Raw genomic sequence first — 23,302 nt, forward strand, 5'->3', positions numbered from 1 at the left:
TGTCAGCTATGGAGTCTGTCCTCCCGTAGTTGCTGGAACCCCTTTCCTCAAAGGAGTCTTTCCTCCTGTAGTTACTGGAACACCTTTCATCTGTGGAGTCTGTCCTCCTGTAGTTACTGCAATGCCTTTCATCTATGGAGTCTGTCCTCCTGTAGTTACTGGAACTCTTGTCCGCTATGGAATCTGTCCTCCTATAGGTGCTAGAACCCCTTCCAGCTGTGGATTCTATCCTCTTGTAGTTGCTGGAACCCATGTCAGATATGGAGTCTGTCCTTCTGTAGTTACTGGAACCCCTTTCAGCTATGGAGTCTGTCCTCCTGTTGTCATGCCACTAGTTTCTCATGGTGCAGAAAGATCTGGCCTTTCATGCACCAGTTACCCCAGCTTTGTAGAACAATATAATACTATGGTACTAATACTTGGTTTCCACCAAGGTGCCTAGGCACTGAGCTGTTGCCTATTTTGCTTCATAATACTTGTAGTGTCCAGACTGGACTTTCACCTTATCAAGGCCTAGTAGAAATATTGAATAGGTGCAATTAGCTTTGAATTCACAGAGTACAAAGCTAACAATCCATATCTGTAATGTCCAGTTGACCTTGAGGAAATGGAACGAGCCTAGCATTTTAAACTTAAAAATAAAACTTTCAGTGCAATGTGTTACTGTTCTTCAGGATGAATTAATTACAACTAAGAGGAGCTACGGAGATCAGCTGAGCATGATGAGTGACCACCTCTGTATTATGAATGAAACATTGTCAAAGCAACGAGAAGAGATCGACACTTTAAAGATGGCTAACAAGGTGGGTATTTGGAATCAACTCTCATAGTTAAAATTACTTGCTGAAGGGCATTCTGGTAACACTTGAAATAATAGCTCATTGAGGACGTTTGGGGCTGTAATATCTCTGGTAAAACTATGGTGTATTTTTGTTTTTTTTACCACTAATCTTTGATTGTTTTAAGTATTGATTGTTTCAACACTTATTTCTTTATTTGGAGACTCCCCAGCCTTCTGGTCTGAACCTAGTTAGAGTTTGGGTTACGGCAGGGCCGCCATCAGGGGGGGACAGAGGGGACAAGTGTCACGGGACCGGGCATGAAGTGGGGCCCGGCAGTGCTGCACTTTTGAAAGAGCCAGGCCCCCCTTCCGAGCGCCGAAGATTTGCAGCCATTTTTGATTCCGCACAGCTGAAAATGTCCTGAAAAGCCAAAGTCCCAAAGTGGCGAAAAGACCCGAAGTTACGAAAATAGCCGAAGCCAAAGTCCCGAAGTGGTGAAAAGACCCGAAGTCATGAAAACAGTTGAAATTGAAGTCCTGACGTGGCGAAAAGACCTAAAGTCGCGAAAGATGAAAGTTGAAGTCCTGAAGCCATGAGTTCAATTCTAAAATTAAAATAATTCTACACCAATTTGAGTTTTTTTTTTTAATCCCCTGGCCACAAATGTATTATTTCAATATTCTATAGGCCCCTGCAACCAATGTTTTTTAAAAATATTTTTTTGGGGCCCCAATTTTTTTTAACTTGTAAGGGGGGTCCTAGCACCAATGTTTTTTTTTTTTTATAAAAAAATTGTTGGGGCCCCAATTTTTTTTAACATGTAAGAGGGGTCCTGGCACCAATATTTTTTTAAAAAAAATTTTTTGGGGCCCAATTTTTTTTACTTGTAAGGGGGGCCTGACCATCAATAGCTTTTTATAACTTGTGTGTGGGGGGTACTTTTTTAGCGCTGATGTGTGGTCTTTTAACTGTGATGTGGCGGGGTCTAGGTGGGGCCTGGTTCCAGGGTGGGCGGGGCCCAGGGACCCCCAAAAATGTTGTATGGGGCCCCTTGATTTCTAATGGCGGCCCTGGGTTACGGTAAAACCATTTTTACACAGGAATGGTCCTCACAGATATTGGTGAAGGAAGGTGTATTATGTTATGCAGTGGCATGCTTTACAGCAATGAAATACATGTATAACTCCAATGGTTATGAATTAATTACAGACAGAACAGGCTTTGTACAGTATATGCACTGTTTCAAGCAATAGCAGGAGGATTTCAATCTGAAGGCCAGTCAGGATGAGATGTATGGAGAATGACTTTTGCACTTGAAATCCCAGCTTTAAGGACATTTTGAGGGATACTTGGGGTGAAATTGTGTTTTCTTTCCAAGATGTTGAACTATGATTGAAGTCCTGTATCCACAAACATATGTGAGCTAAGGGGGGACCCTGACCAAAGGCTGGACCTTCAAAAGGAGCTTGAGCTAAAAATGTCCAACAACCTCTGCACCAAGGGAACAGTCATGTGTGTTTTCCATGGGATATAGACACTCTTGGTTCTCCACTGCTTGCTCAGTAAAGCTTTGTAGCTAGTAACATGTTGGGTCTCTATCAGGTAGTGGAATCTTTTTTATGTAACCCCAACATTTATGAAGGAAGTTGCACTTAGTCTGAGCAGTTACCCAGAAGAGCAGAGGTTATTGACTAATGGATGGAAACACATACAATTGCTATAAATTGTGTATGTATGCATAGTCTAATCTTTTTTGCTATTTGTTCCCATAGGGAAATTCTAAGAAGAACAAGATGCGATAGTTGAGACAAGTGGCTGCGCTTTAGAAGAATTTGCTGCTGTACAGGTTGCAGGGCGGCCTTTGCTAGTCTCTACGAGAATGTTTGGTGTCAGTTTAGCTTTGTGAAAGTGACTACAGAGTATCTGCCTTTCTAGGTAGGGCAAAGGGTATAACTCTTTTTGTTGCTAATTCAAAGCAATCCCTGAAGGCACCTGTCAGTGACGTCCATTTGAAAGTTGGAAAGAGAAGAAAAAGGCAAATATTTATAAAAAAAAATACAAAATAAATAATGAAAACCAATGTAAAGGTTGATTAGAATTGGTCATTCTATTACATATTAAAAGTTTACTTAAAGGTGAGAACTACCCCTTTCATTTTACCGTAATTTGTTTCTACATATATAGCTTTAAAGGAGTGGTTCACCTTGAAGGTAACTTTTAGTATGTTATAGAACGGTCAATTCTAAGCAACTACTTTTTATAGTTTTTTAATTGTTTGCGTTTTTCATATGACTCTTGGCAGCTTTTAAAATGGGCGTCGCTGACCCCTTCTAAAAATCAAATGCTCTCTAAGGCTACAAATTTATTGTTATTGCTAATTTTTATTACTCTTTCCAGTGCATGGTTGCTAGGGTAATTTGGACCCTAGCTACCAGATTGCTTAAAATGCAAACCAGAGAGTTGCTGAATAAAAAGCTATAATAAAATAAACTCAAAAACCTTAAATAATAAAAAATGAAAACAAACTGCAAATTATCTCAAAATATCACTCTCTACATTATACTAAAAGTTATCTCAAAGGTGAACAACCCCTTTAAGGTTTTTGTACACTTCCATGTCATGTATGTTATAGATGTAACCATTGGTTTTCTTGGCAAAACTCATATATTATGTTATAACCAGTGTCTCTATGTCTGAAAGGGAACCACTTCCATGCAATTCACTGTCTGTTTACGCAAAATTTCAAATAATGCCTCCGCCTAAATCATCTTTTTCTTCAAAGTCAAAAAAGAAAAATCACAACTTTGCCAATAAATTCTTATGAAATTATACTTTGTGTGTCTAGTACTTATCTTTTCAGGATTTGGATTTGCCTTGATCAGTATTCGTGAAAGAACGCCCCCTTCCTTCTGATTGGCTCGCTATGAAAAGCAGATATGTACAAAAGAGCGGGGATTAAGCAATTCCTGGTTTCTTTTTTCATTAGTAATTTGGAAACGGTGCCAGTGCATATATTATCAGAAGCAGGAGCTTTTAGTTGCAAGGTTATGATCATACAATTTGCAAGCCATAGCACCATGTCCAGGTAAATGCCATATTCATCTATTTCCCTCTTTTCATATGTTGACACCTCCCAGTTGGTTCCACTTCTTGGGAAAATTCTCCTGCCCAAAGCATCCCTGGATAGCTGTTAATCACTTATTGAAAATATTTTAGCATATTCCTTTTACTGCGGTAGCTCAGTGGACAAATGGTGGGTCAAACATGGACTAAGTCTTCCCTTCTGACTTCTGCTTCCACGTCGTTTTTGTCCGTACAACAACCAAGAAATTTCTGCTAACACAAACATATATCATAAATATGTTGACTGCGTCAGGCAAAACAATTGGTTGAGCTTGCACATTAATACAGTTTTAAATATCTCAATAATAATTTTATATAATATATACACACAGGATCTGGCCAAAAGAATGTAGACACCTGCCTGTTCGACATCACATTCCAATAACCAATGGTATTAATAGAAAGTTTATCCTCTCTTTGCTGCTAAACCAGCCTTTGTCCATTACTCTTCTCTGAAGACTTTCCAGTAGATGTTGAAACACTGTTGTTGGCATTTGCTTCCATTCATACGTGTATGACTGATGTTGGCAGCTGAGGCCTGACTTGCATTTTTGTTCCGGTTCAGTTGGGTTGAGGTCAGGGCTCTGTGCAGGATGGTCAAGTTCTTCCTCTCAGATCTCTACAAACCCATTCTGTATGGACCTGGATTTGCCATTTCTTGCTGCTAAAATAGCCTTTACCTTCTACTTTTCTGGCAAGGCTTCCACTAGATGTTGGAACATTATTGGTGGGCTTTGCTTCCACTGATGCATTAGAGGTTAGACACGGTTGTTGGGGGATCAAATCTAGCTCACCGTTGAAGTTCCAATTCATTGCATAACCGTTCATTTGGGTTGAGATCAGGACTCCTGGCAAAACAGTTAGTCTGTCCTGTTCTGTATGGACCTTTGTGCTTGGGGTTATTATCCTCAGGGTCGGACTGGACCAGTTGGACAACGGGGAATAAAACCCGATGGCCCCTGCCAGCCCAGACCAGCTTCCTGCACTAAGCTGCAGACCTTCTCGCACATGCAGCTGGGGAGGTGGGGGGCTCTAAAGCTGCGGCATGGGGCCCGAAGGCAGGCCCTGAGACAGCAGCCCCGGTGGGCCCCGGGCCCCCCAGTCGGACCCTGATTATCCTGCTCAAACTGGAAAGGACCTTCACCAAATCGTTGCCACAAAGTGGAAACCTGTGTTAGCATTGGTGGGTGTGGCTTAAATAGCCAATTGCCGTAACTTGAAGGGATGTCCGCATACTTTTGCTTTTCTTTTGATACTATTTTTACAATAGTTCTTCAATTTTAGAAAGGATCCCCTGAATCTCCATGTAAAACTCCATAATCTGTTTACCTAAAAATACAATTATTCTCAAGAATATCATGAAACAGATAAAAATGTTCCAGTTGTAAATCTTCTCTCCTAAATGGATCGGCTGCCAGTAAATCTTTTTTTTATTTATTGCTTTGCGTTTCATTATGCCTGAGTCAAATGCCAAACTGTTGTTTTGGGAGCAGGGCGGAAAGAAACACATTACTTACATGTCAGAAATTCCTGAAATTAATTATTGGGGGAATGTTTCCATCTTCAGTCTGCAGCCAATATTTTTGTCCATCAAACTTCTTATAGCTCATCTATTATGTGTATAAAATCATTTCAGTGGATCATACTGTATGGTCACCACTCCAAATTTCTACAGGTCTCTCTATTCATTTGGAATGAATGTAGTTTTGTTACCCATACTTAGGATCTGACAGGTCCACTGGTAGGATAGCGGATAGACCCCACAACATGGTGATGAGGAGAATCCTTGACTATATATATGTACAGTAGAAGAAATATTTCTTACCCTATGAAATAAGCCCTTTTGTTTAGACATTTCGTCTAAACAAAAGAGATTATAGAAAAGATGAACCTTGCTTTACTTTCCCTTTAACGAAATACTACATCAGAGGATGTTTTTGGTTACAAGATGAGTTATAGATTTGCAAAAAGGTTTTGACATGTCCCACATTTCATTTATTCCCCAGAATTATCTCTGACACCGTTCGATTGCTTCATAAAACCTGAAGCCTTTGTTTTAGCGATGGACGGGAATAATCTTGCGGTATCAACTTCCCTATTTGTCTTGCTGACGACTTTTCTCCGCATTCATATTAAGGAGGTTTCATTATTCAGCGAGATTAATCCTAAATTAACAACAAGAATTGTGTTCCTGGCATGTTCAATTTTGCTTTATGGGTCGTATCTCTGTTATTTGCGGTAGCAAAGCCCTGGAATACTGGAGATCTTTAAGGTGATTAGATTAGGAAACTCTATAAATACTATTTCAGCGGAAGGCATTTTGCTGGTTCAGCACAGTTGACGGTTTCAAGGGCATTATTTGTCCAGAGACGCACACACACATACACAAGCTTCAGTAAAAGTACTGTATATTGTGCCATTGGGCTTCAAATTTAACGATTTTGCAAGTTGATTTACAGGCACCAAAAAATTTAAATTTGTTTAGGTTTGTGTGGGTCTATACAGAGGTCACGGGGGGATAATTCCTGGCAGTGAAATGGGCTCTTTATTGTAGCCTTCTGTTTGAAGCAGACCAGGGTTCTTACTATCATTAAAAATAATTTCTCTAGGGGACAGAGTTCTGACTCTCCTTTGAAGTCCAAGTTCAACAGATTCTGGGCTACCAGCTCAGCTTTGCAGAGAAACTTCTTCTTGTTCTCTTCCTGATGAGTCTCTCTGCAGAGTCCATTCCCAGGGTTTTTTTTTCTTCTTGTTGGTGGTTTCCATATTCATGAATTAAAACTGAATTGCTATGGGAAGCCCTACATGACCAAAAAGTAATTTGGCCAAAAAGCCCTGCCTGTTGAACATCTCATTCCCAAACCATGAGTATGAATATGAAGTTGTTCCTCCTTTTGCTGCCATAATGTCCTCTGTTCTTCTAGGAAGGCTGTCTACTAAATGTTGGTGGGATTTGCTTCCATTCATATGGAAGAGGTTGGAAACTGATGTTGGGGATCAGGCCTGGCTCGCATCAACATTCCTGTTCATCACACAGATGGGTTAAGTTCTTCCTCTTCTGTCTCCGCAATCCCATTCTGTATGGACCTCTTGGGGTTATGATCTTGCTGAAACAGGAAAGGGTCTTCCCCAAATTGTTTCTACAGGGTATAAAATACAGAATTTTTAAGTATGTTGTATGATGTAGAGCAGCCTGTGTCGGCAATGTTAATTTAGGCTTCAATAGTCAATTCCGATAATAAAAATGGGTGTATCTGTATCTAAGTGCACATTGCTTGCCGCAGTACGGCTCTTTCATATATTCCCTATTGGCAAATTACTCTGAATTGGAGCCTGAGATCCCCTTAATGCTATGACTGCGTCAAAGTCAGAAGAACGCCATCTCGCAACTTCTCCGCCGTCCTTTGCTTTAATTTCCCTTTCATTTAAATAATGCATGGCCTTCAAATTTATTAAAGCCATTTTTCACCAATCCTACGAATTGTGCAAAGATTAGCGACATAACGGCGAGGATGACAACGACGGAAACGGCTGGCAAATTATGAACATTTCTTCTCTTTAAATCCTCTTCTGAGACGTGTAATGCTTTGCTAACAAAGTTCTTTTTTTCCTAGACAGTAACTCGCCGGGGATGTTTTGTTTCGGCGCTCTGCAGACAAGGGGAGAACATTTTTCATCCCTTGCGAAGTGTAATAAAAAGCCTTTTATTGTCACCAAAAAAAATAAATGAAAAAGGATAACAAAGAGGCGCCCTGAATCATTTCCACTGCAGCAGATAAGAGAGGGGCTCAATGCTTTTGCTCTAATGTTTGGTCACATCATGGAAAGAACTGAACAATCTGCCATTTTGGGTTTGTTAGCCCCAATACGGTTGTCACTCTTTCCCAGATCGATTTACTGGAGCAATGGTCATGTATGAACCTTCTTCCCACAGCAAATCTCTTGTAAAGTTTCTATTCCCAACACCCCCACGTGTTATTTAACAAGGACATTTGTAGAGCTAATATATTACATCCAGTGTCATCGAATTGTCTTCAAATTGTCCTCAAACCTCCAACGACTTCAAGTTCTGTCATCTGTCTTTCCCTGGACAAAACATATGCTCTTTGCTCCTCTACAAAGAACAGTAAAAGGGAAGATGTTTCCATTCATTCTGATGGCACGTGGGCTCCTCTGGGACGTGGGACCCATGTTATATCCGTCTTTTCATGGCACGTGTCATATTCTGGAGCAGCAATCGATCCATTCATGAGATGTTGAAATGTCAGCTTTATATACAGTACTAGACATTAAGCCCGTTAAATTAACGGGCGCTAGAACATATGTAGTCAAACATTTATAAAAACAGACGGACACAGGGACTGGACGAATTCGCCAGAGAGAGTCCGTGGGGCACATGCGCAGTAGCGCAATCCCACGGACACAGGGACTGGACGCAGAGACACTTCAACTTTATTATATAGGATGTTGAACTACATCCTACAAACACCTATATATGATTAAAGCTGTTGACTAATATATATTATATGTGAAAGTCCCCTCAGGCTATAAACTATGGCATTATAAGGTCAGCACTTTGGGCCCATATAGTGTATTCCTGATAATGCTGCTAGTAATTGGCTCCAATGCTGCCTTCAAGCCATACACCCAAGGGGGGGAGAGAGAGACCACTGGAAAATAGACTAAATAAGAGAGGAATGATGGAAGTTATGCAGAAGTCAAGCATCTGCTGTTGGTAACAGTGCGTATATTCAGCTTATTACTGTTTCCAAATAAGCTGCAGCAAAGAAAAGAACACAAGCCAGAGCCACAGTCAGGAGTTCCAAAGCCTCAGCTAGGGGTGCCAGAGCCACAGTCAGAATACCAGAAGCAAAGCCAGGGGTGCCAGAGCTACAGCCAGGGGTGCCAGAGCCATAGTCAGGGGCGCCAGAGGCAACGCCAGGGGTGTCAGAGCCATAGTCAGGGTACCAGAGGCAAAGCCAGGGGTGCCAGAGCTACAGCCAGGGGTGCCAGAGCCACAGTCAGGGGCGCCAGAGGCAACGCCAGGGGTGCCAGAGCCACAGTCGGGGTAACAGAGGCAACGCCAGGGGTGCCAGAGCCACAGTCGGGGTAACAGAGGCAAAGCCAGGGGTGCCAGAGCCACATTCAGGGGTGCCAGAGCCACAGTCGGGGTACCAGAGGCAAAGCCAGGGCTGCCGGTGCCACAGTCGGGGTACCAGAGGCAAAGCCAGGGGTGCCAGAGCCTCAGCTAAGTGTGCCAGAGCCACAGTCAGGGGTACCAGATGCAAAGCCAGGGGTGCCAGTGCATACTTACAGTATGACCCGGGGTTAATGTATGAGGCCTGGAAAAACAAAGCTGAAGTCTGAGCTTTAACCCCCCCCTCCCTGCCTATCGCAAATAAAGGAAGACAAGCAATTTAGCAGATGTCACATTCCGATCATGGAAACCTCACAAGCCTCTGGAATTCAACCTTTTGAGCTACAATAAATTTAAGCCAGTTTGTGCACTGACACAGCCAATGGGAAACATTTCCTAAAGTTTAACCCTTCCTTCATCTGATCCTGATGGAAAGACAAGGGGAGCACAGAGAGGCAATGCATTCATACTGCAATATCATATTGGGCACCTCCCCCCCCCCACCAGATTCCTGTTTTTAAGGACTAGCAGGGGTAATGGCTTGTGGGCTGTGCATGCATGTACCCCCAAAGAGGGCCCAATTTCCTTCTGCTGGGTGAACCATTACCATGAAGTGACTTATCCTCCTCAACATGAGTGGCAACCCCCACTGGGAGTAAGTGGAATTAACACTCCATTATCAGCTGCTGCAAAGGAACCCTTGTTCCACTGCCCAGATCATGCCCAACCCTACGGTGCCATTCTGAAATCCAGTAATTAGGGAATAAACCATCCCATAATTGTGTTTTTTGGCATGTGTGTGTGTGATGCACAAGCACCTCCATGTGCTCTGGGTGGAAAGAATGTTTCTCCAGATCTGTTTTGTGTTAAAGGGACAGAATTGATTGGAGCCCAGACACAGGATCATTAGTCTCAGTGAAGAGACTCCCAGTCACATGGAATCAACTACCAGAAATCTGGGTAAAAAAAACTTTTACTGTTAAAACTCAAACTGACCTTTATATTATCATTATATTATCTCTATAAAAAAAAAAAAAAATATATATATATATATTTATATCTGATAAACAGGCCTCCTATGGCACCAAAACTCCCAGCATCCCCGAACAGCCTTGTAGGCCCCAAAACATCTGCAGGAGTTGCAGTTGCTCATGTTCTGCCTGAAGCCAAATCTGAAAGGATTGGGGGGGTAAAATATATTAAACCAGCTCTGTTTCCTGATACTTAATGCAAAACCATCTCAATGTGAAGAGAAATTTGCAGATATTTTCATTTTTGATAAAAACAGGAGGGTTTGCCTTTTATTTGGATAACTTTGTGCCCAGAACATTTGCAGTTGTGTCAGCGGAACATCACGAGGATTTGTCACTTGTCCAAGAGAAATGTCTGACGCTTCCCTGGCTGCGCTGAGAAGTTCAAGGCACTGCTGGGAATGAGAGGATTTTGGGAAGGGGCCAAGGAGAGGCAAAGGCATCTCCACCAGCTGATTCAACACAAACATTGACATTCTTCTGCAAGGATTTGTTCTAGGGATCTCATTGCTGAACTCATGCCTGAGCCCCATTATAAATGTGCATTCAGCACAACAGAACCAACCACATACTGCTCCTCAAATTTAATCTAAGCAGTAAATTAGGGGGAACCGGACTTAGTAGGCCCTATAACAGTAATGATCCAGGACTTCAAAGCTGTCCATAGCAGCTCCCCAAATTGGATCTTGTCCTCAACTTTTGTCATCCTTTGAGTGTCAGTGGCACTGCACATGCTCAGTGTGCTCTAGGATGGGGATGGGAGTGCGCTGGACCCCCTTTTTTAGTTACACCGCTGCTACCATAACATGGATATTGTTTATATATTGTAAGACGGTCCCTAAGCTCATTTAATTGACAGCAGCCCAGAGCATGTGCTGGAAATCAGCAGGAAAAAAGATGGGGGGCTGGTGGGGGGCATCTTCAGAGTGGGTTGCTGTGGTGGTTTGGGAATCATACAGGAACCCAAAATATAAAGTGTAGCATTTCTAACCCAATTCTTTGTTTAGCCTAAAGAACCCACAGAGTACAGGCAGAGAGGCAGTATGGTAAGTTACACTACACTGCAGTAGGTTTCCGTGCAAGTCACTATTTCCACAGCATTTGTTAAAAACAGAACTGAAATTTCATATGTTTATACTGTGCCAACCCCATGGCCAGCTCAGCTCTGCCTTGTGGTCTCCTCCTTCTCTTTCTGTCCCCACCTGACCTTGCACTGGTTTCCTGTGCAATTCCATGGCAGATATTCATGGGACTTCTGGTGAGACGTTGAATAGAGAAACTCAGCTGCCCCAGCCGACCTCTCCATTAATGGTTGGCAGCACATAGGAGTGCAGTTTGGTTTCTTTGCCTTGATGCAAAAGCACCTTGTACCTTAATTACCCCTGAGCTACAGGTAAAAAAATTCAGTGTCCTTAAAATTGCCAGAGAGCAAGGCCATAGGGCCAAGATGTTGTATCCCAAGTGCCACTTATCTGTTACATGTTCAGCACAACACGGATTATGAATGACACAAGGTCTGTATCACGGTGTAGGTTCAACTGGCAGTATCTGCATTCTGCAGTGATGGGTTCAGTTCAATACTCTTGGGCTTTTACCCCAGTGTGGAACCTGAAACTGACCATAGGGCCAAGTTGCTGCAGTACCTGCCCCTATACCGACACAAAGCACAAGGTGGCGCCCGGCTGGCAGTTGAGCTCAGAGCTGGTTGTGGCCTGAAAAGCAGAGAAGTGACCCCCCGCTGCTGGCTGGCAGTTGAGCTCAGAGCTGGCAGTGACCTGAGAAGCAGAGTGACCCCTGGCTGGCAGTTGAGCTCAGAGCTGGCAGTGGCCTTAGAAGCAGAGTGACCCCCCGGCTGGCAGTTGAGCTCAGAGCTGGCAGTTGTCTTAGAAGCAGAGTGACCACTGGCTGCGGTTGAGCTCAGAGCTGGCAGTGGCCTTAGAAGCAGAGTGACCACTGGCTGGCAGTTGAGCTCAGAGCTGGCAGTGGCCTTAGAAGCAGAGTGACTCCCGGCTGGCAGTTGAGCTTAGAGCTGGCAGTGGCCTTAGAAGCAGAGAAGTGACCCCAGGCTGGCAGTTGAGCTCAGAGCTGGCAGTAGACTTAGACACAGAGAAGTGACCCCGGCTGGCAGTTGAGCTCAGAGCTGGCAGTGGCCTTAGAAGCAGAGAAGTGACCCGGGCTGGCAGTTGAGATCAGAGCTGACAGTGGCCTGAGAAGCAGAGAAGTGACCCCAGGCTGGCAGTTGAGCTCAGAGCTGGCAGTGGCCTGAGAAGCAGAAAAGTGACCCCAGCTGGCAGTTGAGCTCAGAGTTGGCAGTGGCCTGAGAAGCAGAGAAGTGACCCCAGGCTGGCAGTTGAGCTCAGATCTGGCAGTGGCCTAAGAAGCAGAGAAGTGACCCCAGCTGGCAGTTGAACTCAGAGCTGGCAGTGGCCTGAGAAGCAGAGAAGTGACCCCAGGCTGGCAGTTGAGCTCAGAGCTGGCAGTGGCCTGAGAAGCAGAGAAGTGACCCCAGGCTGGCAGTGGCCTGAGAAGCAGAGAAGTGACCCCAGCTGGCAGTTGAGCTCAGAGCTGGCAGTGGCCTGAAAAGCAGAGAAGTGACCCCAGCTGGCAGGCAGCAGTACTGTAGGCTGAAGTGTGAGGAGGAGAGAGACTGAGGTGCAGCGGCCAAACAGAGGATTTGAGCAAATCTACATCATTCTATGAATTTTTAGACCAAAGGAGGCAGAAGTGAGAACCAGACGTTGGGGGGATGTTGAGTCGCTAGTTCCCAGCACACAGGGTCGCCCCCCACCGGGCAGGAAAGAACAGTGGAATGAGCGGCCGGTGCCAGGGGAGCGGACCCAAGTGAAACGCTTTGGAATAAACTGGCAGTCGGCCAGGCCTTGCCCCGGATCAGGCGCTTCGGTTCCGAACTCCCCGGCAGCCGCGCAGCAAAGTTTCCTCCGTCTCCGCCCGCCGAGCAAAGCGACTCTGAGTCTGAGCTCCCAAACTGCCGCCTGAAACTGCCGGGGAACTTGAAACAGCTGCACAGCCGGGACAGCGTCACCCCCCCCAACCAGTAAGTGCGAGAGATTCTAATGGGGCGCCACGGGGGTTCCTCTTAATCATTTAACTCTCTCCCTCAGTTCGGTCGCTGGGAGTTGGACAGGGGTGTCTGTTTCACCGGCTCTTCGTAGGGTCGCTGGGAGTAGTAGGGGGACGGGGCATCCAGAGAGGAAAGTGGGTCGTTTTATGCTTCCCGGCTATATCCTAGGATTTATTTACCTCTTCTTTCCATGAACTTGGATCGATATATATATATATATATATATATATATATATATATATATATATATATATATAATACACACAGATATAATGGTCTATAAGGGCTGCACATGGCTTTACTCATTCCTGTACACACAATGCAGATTAAATACAGTCACAGGGGGCACAAAGTACAAACCATAAAACAAACACCTGTGGATAATTGTGTTGCCTTCAGAAGTCCAGAAATATCCCTGATCTTAGAATTCCTTAAAAACAGCATCAGTTCCCGTCATTCTTTTCATCTTTCTGCTATTCACTGGCGGGTTTCTCTTTAGTATTGCCTGTGCCCATGTGACTACAACTCCCAGCAGCCCCCATGAATGTCAGGGAAAGGCCTAGGACTGTTTGAGTGTCCTGACTCCTGCCCAAGCCACAGACATAGGGAATGTAATGTAAAGGGGTTGTTGTAGGATGACGTATGATGTAGAGACGGGTATTCTCACACAATTTGCAACTGGTTTTCATTGTTATTTGTGTTTTTTGAGTTATTTAGCTTTTTTTTCAGCAGCTCTCCAGTTTGCGATTTCAAGAAGGGCTGGAGTGGGGGGGGGATCCAAATAGGTAAAAACCTTGTATTCGCGCGGGTGCCTTCTAATCAGGGTTTACAAGTGGGTTACAGGCTGGCACCTTTAATATGTCACTGATACCCTGTCTGTCTGTGTGTCTGTCTGTGTGTCTGTCTGTGTGCGTATGTGCCTGTGTGTGTTTCTATGTCTGTGTGTGTGTGTATGTGTGTGTATGTGTGTGTGTGTATGTGCCTGTGTGTCTGTGTCTGTCTGTGTGTGTGCGCCTGTGTGTGTGTCTGTGTGTGTATGTGCCTGTGTGTGTGTCTGTCTGTGTATGTGCCTGTGTGTGTGTCTGTCTGTCTGTCTGGGTGTGCTTGGGGCTGTACTACAGAAGTATATTGCCGTTGTGCTGTCAGTAAGGTGGGTGTTGTGCAGTATGGCAGCAGCCCCAGTGCACTCTGGGTAAGAGGGGTCCCAGCTGCACATGTGCATTTCATTGGGTGCGTGTCAGCGGTGCTGCTCATTGCTGTGTTTCCAGCTCAGTGACTTTTAGAAAGAGACTTTTATGTTTTTCTTTCATTGGCCAATTACATGGAATTGTGATATTGTCAGTCAGCATGTAAAGTCCAGGCACGGGGGAGTCATGGGAGTTTATATGAGGCCCAGTAGTTGGTGTTTTTGTTGTTTGTTTGGAGGGAGAGGGGTTGGATGCTCAGAAGACACAATAATAAAATAATATTGTAATTTTCTAGTGGACACCTTGTATCTCTGTTTATATTGAGCTCTCCCTCTGGGAACTCAAAAAGAGTTTGTAGCATGTGCACCCAGTTCTGTGACTGGACACAAGGGCACCCCGGGAGTGAGAGCACCCATAACACACCAGTAATTTCACGGCTGGGGTTGTTCATCTTCCAACATTTTTTTTAAACGGGACACTGTCCTTTATTTTTATGGTGTAGTTTTTCTAAATGACACTGATTACACTGCAACAAACCACTCTACCATGTAAAATGTCATTCCTAACGCAACAAGTGTATTTTTTAGTTATAATATTGGTATGTAGGGGCATCTCAGGTCATTTTGCCTGGTCATGTGCTTTCAGAAAGAGCCAGTGCTGCACTATGGAACTGCTTTCTGGCAGGCTATTGTTTCTCCTACACAATGTAAACTGAATGTGTCACAGTGGGACCTGGATTGTTACTATTGAGTTCTTATATCTACCAGGGAGCTGTTATCTGGTTACCTTCCCATTTTTCAGCTAATGGGCAGCTGGGGGGGGGTGATTTTACTCCAATTTGCAGTGCAGCAGTAAAAAGTGACTGAAGTTTTTCAGAGCACAAGTCACATGCCTGGGGGCAGCTGTGAAATTGAAAATATGTCTAGCCCCATGTCAGATTTCAAAATGAAATATAAATAAATCTGTTTGCTCTTTTGAAAAATGGATTTCAGTGCAGACGTCTGCTGGAGCAGCACTATTAACTGATGTGTTTTGAAAAAAAACACGTTTTCCCGTGACAGTATCCCTATTACATTCAATTGTTTTCAGATTGTTCAGCAGAAATAAGGACCTTTTTTTTCAGTTACTTCCTGTTTTCTATTTGTGACCGTTTTTCTAATATTGAAGCCTACAGTTTCATTTTCCCCCCCTTCTTAAGAGTTTGTGAATCAGCTTGGGGAGGGGGGTCAGCGACCCTGTAACTAAATAGATCTGTTAGTTGATCCATTTCTTGTGTTTGTCCCTGCTGAGCAGAAACCCTGAGTTTCATTAAAGTAAAAAATAAAAAATATGGAAAGCGATTTATATCTAGTGAACAATCGGAAAAAAAACGGATGGTTTCAGTGAAGAACACAGAGAAGACAGATGGGCAGGTGCAGGCAATAACGTGGGGATATGATCCACGTACAGAGGGGGATCAGCCTTCCTGCTTATTATTAGCACAGCTATAGGCACTGACACTTTGTCCATATGACAGTTGCACTGATTCAAAACAGATCCCGTGTGTAATTCCCGCCCCCCTGTGTCTTTTATAGACCCCCGGGCGATGGCTGCTCTCATTCTGCTTCAGCTTTGCATCAAGCCAGTTGAACCAATAATCAGAGTTATATAATAGCGCTGCACTCTGCACTCTCTCTGTACAAAGCTGCAATTCAGCTCTCTCTCTGCTGTGTGTTGTGTGTGTGTGATGTGCGTTTATATACACACCTGTAAGCTGCTTGTTTGGCAGGAGTCAGTCGTCTAACGCATGGGGCAAGGCTGTGGCATTAAGGCAGTGGTTCCCAAACAGGGGGGGCTGGAGCCATGGCAAGGGTGGGGCTCAGTCTAAATGCTGGTTACTGATAGATCGGGGGTTAGTGCTTCTTTCCTACCCTGAAAGCTCAGCTTGAATGACAGTTAGGGGGAGATTTGGGGTAAAACCTTATTTGTTGTCATAGATATTTATGGATCTGTTGTTGGATCTCTGTTGGATCCTTCTTATGAGCTGGGGGGGGGTCTAAACAAATGTTGCACCTCCTTTTTAAACTGAAAAAGTCTTAAATCAGCATTAGACTGGGGGGGGGGGGGGTACAGCGCCTACTGGAGCTGCCAAACTCTTCACTCCGCTACCTTGTCTCTTCTACTTGTTTCAGGCTGTGATAAAGGGAAGGCCCCCGGGGGCAGGGCACAAGGTGTCAGGTGGGGAGCGGGTCTAGGGAGTTGGGTTTTTTTCCCGGTGTTCCAGCCCGCCCCGTCTGACACCGACAGCTTTCCAGTAGTTCTAACTTCTTCCATAGTTACTTTTCACCTCTTTATAACAAATTCTGCACTTTGCTTTACTCCAAAAGTGACCCAGTTACAGGCTCATAGCAATAGGGAGGGGAAGAGAGGGGATGGCTGAGGAGTGAGGAACGAGGACCCAGGTCGGATGGCTGAGGAGGGAGGAGCAGGACTTGACCGCTGAGAAGGGAGGAGCGAGGTGTGACGTGTGCTTTGAGGAGGGGTGAGTGGAAAAGCAGGCAACGTTGCATTCCTCTAGCATAGGAGATCGCATACAGGAATTGCATTTCCCCTGACAATGTCCTTATATGCGTTCCATACAGGTAATAACTCCGGTTGCCCCCACAGGGGTGTCAGACTCGGGTGCAGTGGTATCACTGGAAGTTACAAGACTAGGGCACACACAGAAGGAGTGCCTCCTGCTCATTCTGCACATGTGACATTGGTGCTTATTAGTGATGTGTGGGCCAGTCCGAAGCCCGTGGGACCCACAGTTTTACCCACTGGTTTGGACTGACTTCAGAAGTACATCCTCGGGCTGGTTTGGTTCTGAACTTTAGCCTCAATTCTCCCCACCTGCAGCCTTCTTTTGCCCCACTGTGCACACCTTCTTATATACTTGTGCAGGCCCCGCCCCTTTCTTGATGTCATACGGGGTGAGGTGGGCACAGCTATATGAAGAGGGGAGCGTGCCGTGTTAGAGTCGGGTGCAGGCTGGGGTTCAGCAGGTTAGGGTCCAGCAGGTTAGGGTCGCGTGTGGGCCGAGTTTTTCTGGACTGCGCATAACTAGTGCTTATCTATTATTTGCTAAACTTTTGGCACAGCTTCCCCTTTAAACCAGCAGAAATGGTCCTGCAGCACAAACACAGGTGCAACGTGTCTGACATTCTCATGGGGGGAACTCGCTGTTACAAACACATTCCCTAAACTTCCGAATGGAGAAAGTGGAAAAAGTTTGGCTGCTGTGTGAGCCGGGGAAACAAATACGTTAACGTAAATCATTGGATTTCTCCCATTTTCACGGGTGATTATCGCTAATGCTGTTCTTGGAAACGGACCCAGAATGGGAGGCCTGGGGGCCACTTGTGCTCTTTCCACTTCATTTGTCTCCCTTCAAACAAACAGAGAGAGAGAGAGAGAGAGAGCGGCGGCTGTTAAACGACTGGGGGATAATGAAAACCGCTGCGTCCGCACGGCATATGGGTTTCACTGTAACAAAGATTCCCAGGATATTCCCCCGGAATAACGAGGGTCAGACGAGTGCAGATTGGAAGTGACGAGGGGGGGGGCAGATGGAAAATGCGTGGCATTTGCACCCCAATATCCCGGCTCAGATCCTGCGCCGATTAATGTCTCAGTTTCGCTTATAAACAACTTTCTGCTGAAAGAGGAAACACGGTTTTATTCATAAACATATTTACCCTTGGGTGGGCATGGTATATATATATATATATATATAAATGGTATATACATTTCTTTTGCTCTGGAACCTGTATAGGCTATAAGGGCTCATGAAACACTCTCGTTACAATACTGACTGCTGAACTGTAACAAGACACCAGCGCTACATTATAGTCACAGGGGACCTTCTGTGTGTTCATTTGAACACAAGGATTTCTCATTAGGATTTGGTTTGGTTGTTGCACCTGGGCTCCCGGGACCAGAGGGGCCACTTAGGGGGAAAAAGGTAAATAAAATGACAAAAGGACATTTATATTAGGGATGTCCAACCTGCGGTATTTGACTTGCAACTCCTAGAATTTCACTACTTCATTTCTCTTTGTTATATACACATACCTCCTCATATCACAAGCATTTCTCCTCGTTACACGGGCACTACTCCATGTTATACAGGTGCTACTCCATGTTACACAGGCGCTACTCCATGTTATACTGTCACTACTCCTTATTATACAGGCACTACTCCATGTTACACAGGCACTACTCCTTGTTATACTGTCACTACTCCTTATTAAACAGGCACTACTCCATGTTACACAGGCACTACTCCTTGTTATACTGTCACTACTCCTTATTATACAGGCACTACTCCATGTTATACTGTCCCTACTCCATGTTACACAGGCGCTACTCCATGTTATACAGTCGCTACTCCATGTTTTACTGTCGCTACTCCTTTTTTATACAGGCGCTACTCCAAGTTACATGGGTGCTACTCTATGTTGCACGGGTGCTACTCCTTTTTTATACAGTCGCTACTCCATGTTACATGGGTGATGCTCCATGTTACACAGGTGCTTCTCCATGTTACACAGGTGCTAATCCATGTTACACAGTCGCTACTCCATGTTACATGGTCGTTAGTGCATGTTACATGGGCGCTAGTCCATGTTCCACGGGCGCTAGTCCATGTTAAACGGGCGCTATTCCATGTTACATGGGTGCTGCTCCATGTTGTATGGAAATTCTTTGTTATACAGATGGTAATCTCAGTTATACAGGTGCTACTCCATGTTATACAAGTGTTACTACTCCTAATTGTACAGGTTGAACTAATCCTTGTTAAACAGGTGCACTTTCTTGTTGTACAGATGTTGCTCCATGTTAGACAGTGCTACTCCATGTGATACAATCATGTGTATATACAGCAGGGAGAATAAGTATTGAACACGTCAGTAAATCTATTTCTAATGGGGCTATTGACATGAAATTTATACCAGATGTCGGTAACAAGCCAAGGAACCCACACATACAAATACCTCACAACTAACAAATCTATAAATGAAGTTCTGTGTAGTAAATTGGAATGACACAGGGAATAAGTATTGAACACGAGAAGGAAAGGAGGAGCAAAAAGGACGGAAAGCCAAGAAACTATACGGGACTCTCAGCCATTATGTGCAGCTGTTGCTAGAGAGGAAATATTCACATTAATGTCACAAAAATAAAACTTTCCATGTCAGCAGTATAAAAGTTTTCCAGAACTCAAGTTCAACATTTCTTGGCCCAAAATGACACTTCCTTAAAAATAGCCTCACATGCTGCTTCCAGGCCAAATTAATCTCTTCAGTCTCCCTTTCATGCACCGCTGACTAGAGATGCTGTAGGGCGATTCTATAATATATAATTATTGCATGCAGTAATAAATGGAGCTAGCACTTGATCTTTTCTCTCTCTGATAACGAACTACATCTCCCAGAGTTCCCTGCGGGACACTAAAATCTTTCGGTCCAAGGGCAAGTTAATTTGCAGTTATGAAGGGGAATTATTTCCAGAGCAGAACACACTTACAGCACTAGGGATGGCGGGATATCGAGTGAATTGTTTCGAGTTGCAGGGAGTTGCCACAGGGATCCAACCCAAGGTCTCCAGTATGTGATATAGCTTCAAAGGCAGAAGTGGAGCCTCCAGGCCAAACTCCTCCTCCCTGTTATTGGGATATTAGTTTTCCTCACACATTATCCATATGGGAATGCGCTGCAGATGTTGCAGATGAAGTTGCAGATAATCTTTTCCATATATTTGGATTATTCAAAGTTAAAAAGGAAAATATTGTAGCAGGACTCCGATGCTTAGGTTGGACTTCATTGGCTAAAGCTGCCCACAGCGACAGCCTATTGGTCCAGGAATGGGACCCTGAGCAATAACTGATTGGGGCTCAGTCAGAGATTATCTGGAAAGTTCAGGGAATCCTATTGGGAAGGACTGTGTTGGGTCAGGAATCTGGAACTCTTCCAGCTGGTCTGCAGGAGATCCCTATGTCATTCAGTTCTTGGGTTGGGGCTGTTTGATTAGACCAGTCTTATTGGGGCCATCATTGGGAACAAACTGGTCACTTACAAAAACACAGGGAAGTATTGGGATTTTATTTCCCAGAAATCTGGGACCTGCATGTTGGGCTTTAGCTCATTGAAAGAGACAATCACCAGTTGCATCCATGGGTTGCCACCAGGGGGCATGCTGATCATACATGGGTTGCCACCGGGGGCATGCTGATGTATCCAAAGACGATCCTTGCCCTGCTTTATAGTTGCGCTCAGCGCAAAGCCTGCCCTTATAGCTAAAAGGAATATATACACACCGCCATGTTGGTTGTGCAAGAGGTACCACTGACTTCTGGGTCTGCTGACACTTGAGACAGCAGATCCAAGTACTAGGGTACCTAGCTGAATTTATGATAAAAACATAAATATCTGGTTCCTAAAGTCAGACTGGTCCTGGGGGTGAGTAGTCTAGCGTGCCCCTGTACCCCAGTAAAAAACTGGCTAAAGTTACGGAAAAAGGCTTTTGCTGCTCTTAGTAAAGTGTCATCATGGCAGAAATGGCGCCTGTTGTTGCCAAAGGGTTGCCTCCACTCACAAAAAGAGAAAAACAAACTTTTACTAATAAATCTGCCCCTTAGTTGAACGGCCGGTGGTTTGGAGAGTTCAGTCTATTCCTTTTGTCTCTCCAGTTTCTCCTTTTGCTGAAGGTTCGTGCCGACGACGTTCCCTGATTCTGCTCTTGGCACTGGGCCCAGTCCCTGCTTGGCATGCAAGATTTTCCTAACTGTAGATTTATTTAGGGATTTTCATTTTTTTCTCACTTTTTATGTTTATACTCAAGAAAAACCTTATGTAAACAGAGGCCATTGTTCTGGGAACAACGTTATTTTCCGAGCAAATTCCTTAACTTCTTTTTTTTTTTAATCCAATTGGTATTTCCTGCCACATTTTTGGGTTAAAAAGCACACGTTTGTGATTAGCTGTTTGAGACGAGCACATACAATCCTTTGCCCAATTATCTGCCAGAGAGTGAGAGCTCAATACCTTAAATTCATTTCCAAATTGTCTGGGAACGTGTGCCCTGCAGATGTTTGTTGAACTGCAAGTCCCACCGTCAACAACTGCTAGGAATCGACAGCAGATCCCTAATGTATGTGAAAACACACTGAAACAATTAATCTTCAAGGAAAAATGTGTATTTTTTAAACGGTGGAGCCCGGGTCAGTTTACATTTGACAGTCAGTTGGAGGAAAATAAATTCAATGTATATCTGAGTTATTCTCGGTTTGTATGTACATGACATGCCTGCCCTTTGGGTGACTCAGGCGGCTGCAACAAATCTTTTCACTTTTTAATTTTGTGTTTTTGGTCTGTGGTTGCAGAAAAAACATTCTCTGGTTAAACTGACGTCAGTGCGTCATTTTAGAAAATAATGAGGGAAGAAAATATGCCTTTTGTGCTTTGTAAACTAACCAGAGATGGGAAATAGCAGGGGGAGATGGATTATACCAGACTGGAAACAAGGAGCAAAAGCCTAAAGTGTGATGGGTCTGCTGGGCCAAAAGCATAAACAGGGGTCCTATCTGGACTGGAAGAAGAGGGTTTCCTCTTGGACCACTGGAATAAATGCAAGAAAACGTCTGATCTTGGATCAGGGCCATATTTATTTATATAGCTTTATATATATAGGCGTCCAAGGGCCTGTGTCTAGAGCGACAGCTTGTGGGGGTGACCCTTGGGCGCCTATATAATTGAACACATTTTTAAAAGAAAAAGTAGTAACTGCCCTCAACCTAATGCAGGATGCTTATTGCATATATCCTCCAACTGAGTGAGGGGCGCAGGGCTTGTATTGAAAGCTGGAAATGACCAGCTGGAAGTGATGTCACACACCCGCCATGCTTGTGATGTCACTTCTGGGGGCACTGTAAGGTCTGGTGCCTGGGGTGGCATTGGCCTTCAATACAGCCTTGTCTTGGACTGCTGGACTAAATACAGAAAGCAGTTTCCAGTTGAACAGTTAGGCTTAATGCAACTACAAGGTTTCCACTTGGACCACTGCACTAAACGCAGGAAGGTTTCTACATGAACTGCTGGACTAAATGCAGGATGAAGGTTTCTACTGGGACTGCTGGACTAAATGCAGGAAAAAAGATTTGCTCTTGGACTGTTGGACTAAACTAAGTAAGAGAGTTTCTTCTCTAATTGTTGGACTAAATGCATTTAGAGGGGCTCTACTTGGACAGTTGGACTAAATGCAGGAAGAAAATGCTCTTGGACTGCTGGAGTGTACAAAAAGGGTGTATTCTCTTGGACTGTTGGAATAAATGCAAAAAGATCATTTCTTCTTACACTGTTGGACTAAATGCAGGTAGAGGGTTTCTACTTGGGCAGTTGGACTAAATGCAGATGGCGGGTTTCCATGTGGACCATTAGACTAATGCTGAATGGCATCTACATGACTGCTGGACTAAACGGAGGAACATATTTGCCAGTTAGTGGGTTTCTACTTCGACCACTGGACTAAATGCAGGGAAAAGATTTGCTTTTGGGCAGCTGGACTAAAACAAAAAGAGAGTTTCCTCTTGGACAGTTGAAGTAAATGCAGGAGGGTTTCCACTTAGACCACTGAACCAAATGCAGAAATGTTTTTACTTGGACCACTGGGCTAAATGCAGAAAAATATATGCTCTTGGATCGCAGGACTAAAGAAGAGCTTCTACCGAGTTGATATATGTTAGATGTGATGCACTCCAGTGGCCTCAAAACAGATGATTGTTTTTGAATTCCAGGCTTGGAGGAAAATTTTGGTTTCATAAATACCAGGTGCACTGGCAAGCAGAGCCTCAATGTAGGTTGACAATCCACATAGGGGCTACCAAATGGCCAATCACAGCACTTATTTGGCACACCAGGAACATTGTTCATGCTAGTGTT

General features: G+C 44.3%; 2 protein-coding genes across 6 annotated transcripts in view; both read left to right on the forward strand.

The window, feature by feature from the left end:
* LOC108717743 (protein phosphatase 1 regulatory subunit 21-like) overlaps nt 1-3,213 on the forward strand; it is a 38,047-nt gene extending 34,834 nt beyond the window's left edge. For all 5 annotated transcript variants that reach the window (XM_018265048.2, XM_041564288.1, XM_041564289.1 and 2 more), the window contains 2 exons: nt 675-803; nt 2,555-3,213. In XM_018265048.2, the coding sequence (XP_018120537.1) occupies nt 675-803; nt 2,555-2,584 (159 nt within the window). In that variant the 3' untranslated portion in view covers nt 2,585-3,213. The remainder of the gene's footprint in view (nt 1-674; nt 804-2,554) is intronic.
* Nucleotides 3,214-12,680: 9,467 nt separating this feature from the next.
* The window catches only part of ston1.S (stonin 1 S homeolog), a 29,557-nt gene continuing 18,935 nt past the window's right edge, over nt 12,681-23,302 (forward strand). Inside the window, exon 1 of the mRNA XM_018265050.2 lies at nt 12,681-13,128. The gene's annotated coding sequence lies outside the window, so the exon portion shown is untranslated. The remainder of the gene's footprint in view (nt 13,129-23,302) is intronic.

The sequence above is a fragment of the Xenopus laevis genome, chromosome 5S, assembly GCF_017654675.1.
Source record: "Xenopus laevis strain J_2021 chromosome 5S, Xenopus_laevis_v10.1, whole genome shotgun sequence".
NCBI classification, from domain to species: Eukaryota; Metazoa; Chordata; class Amphibia; order Anura; family Pipidae; genus Xenopus; species Xenopus laevis.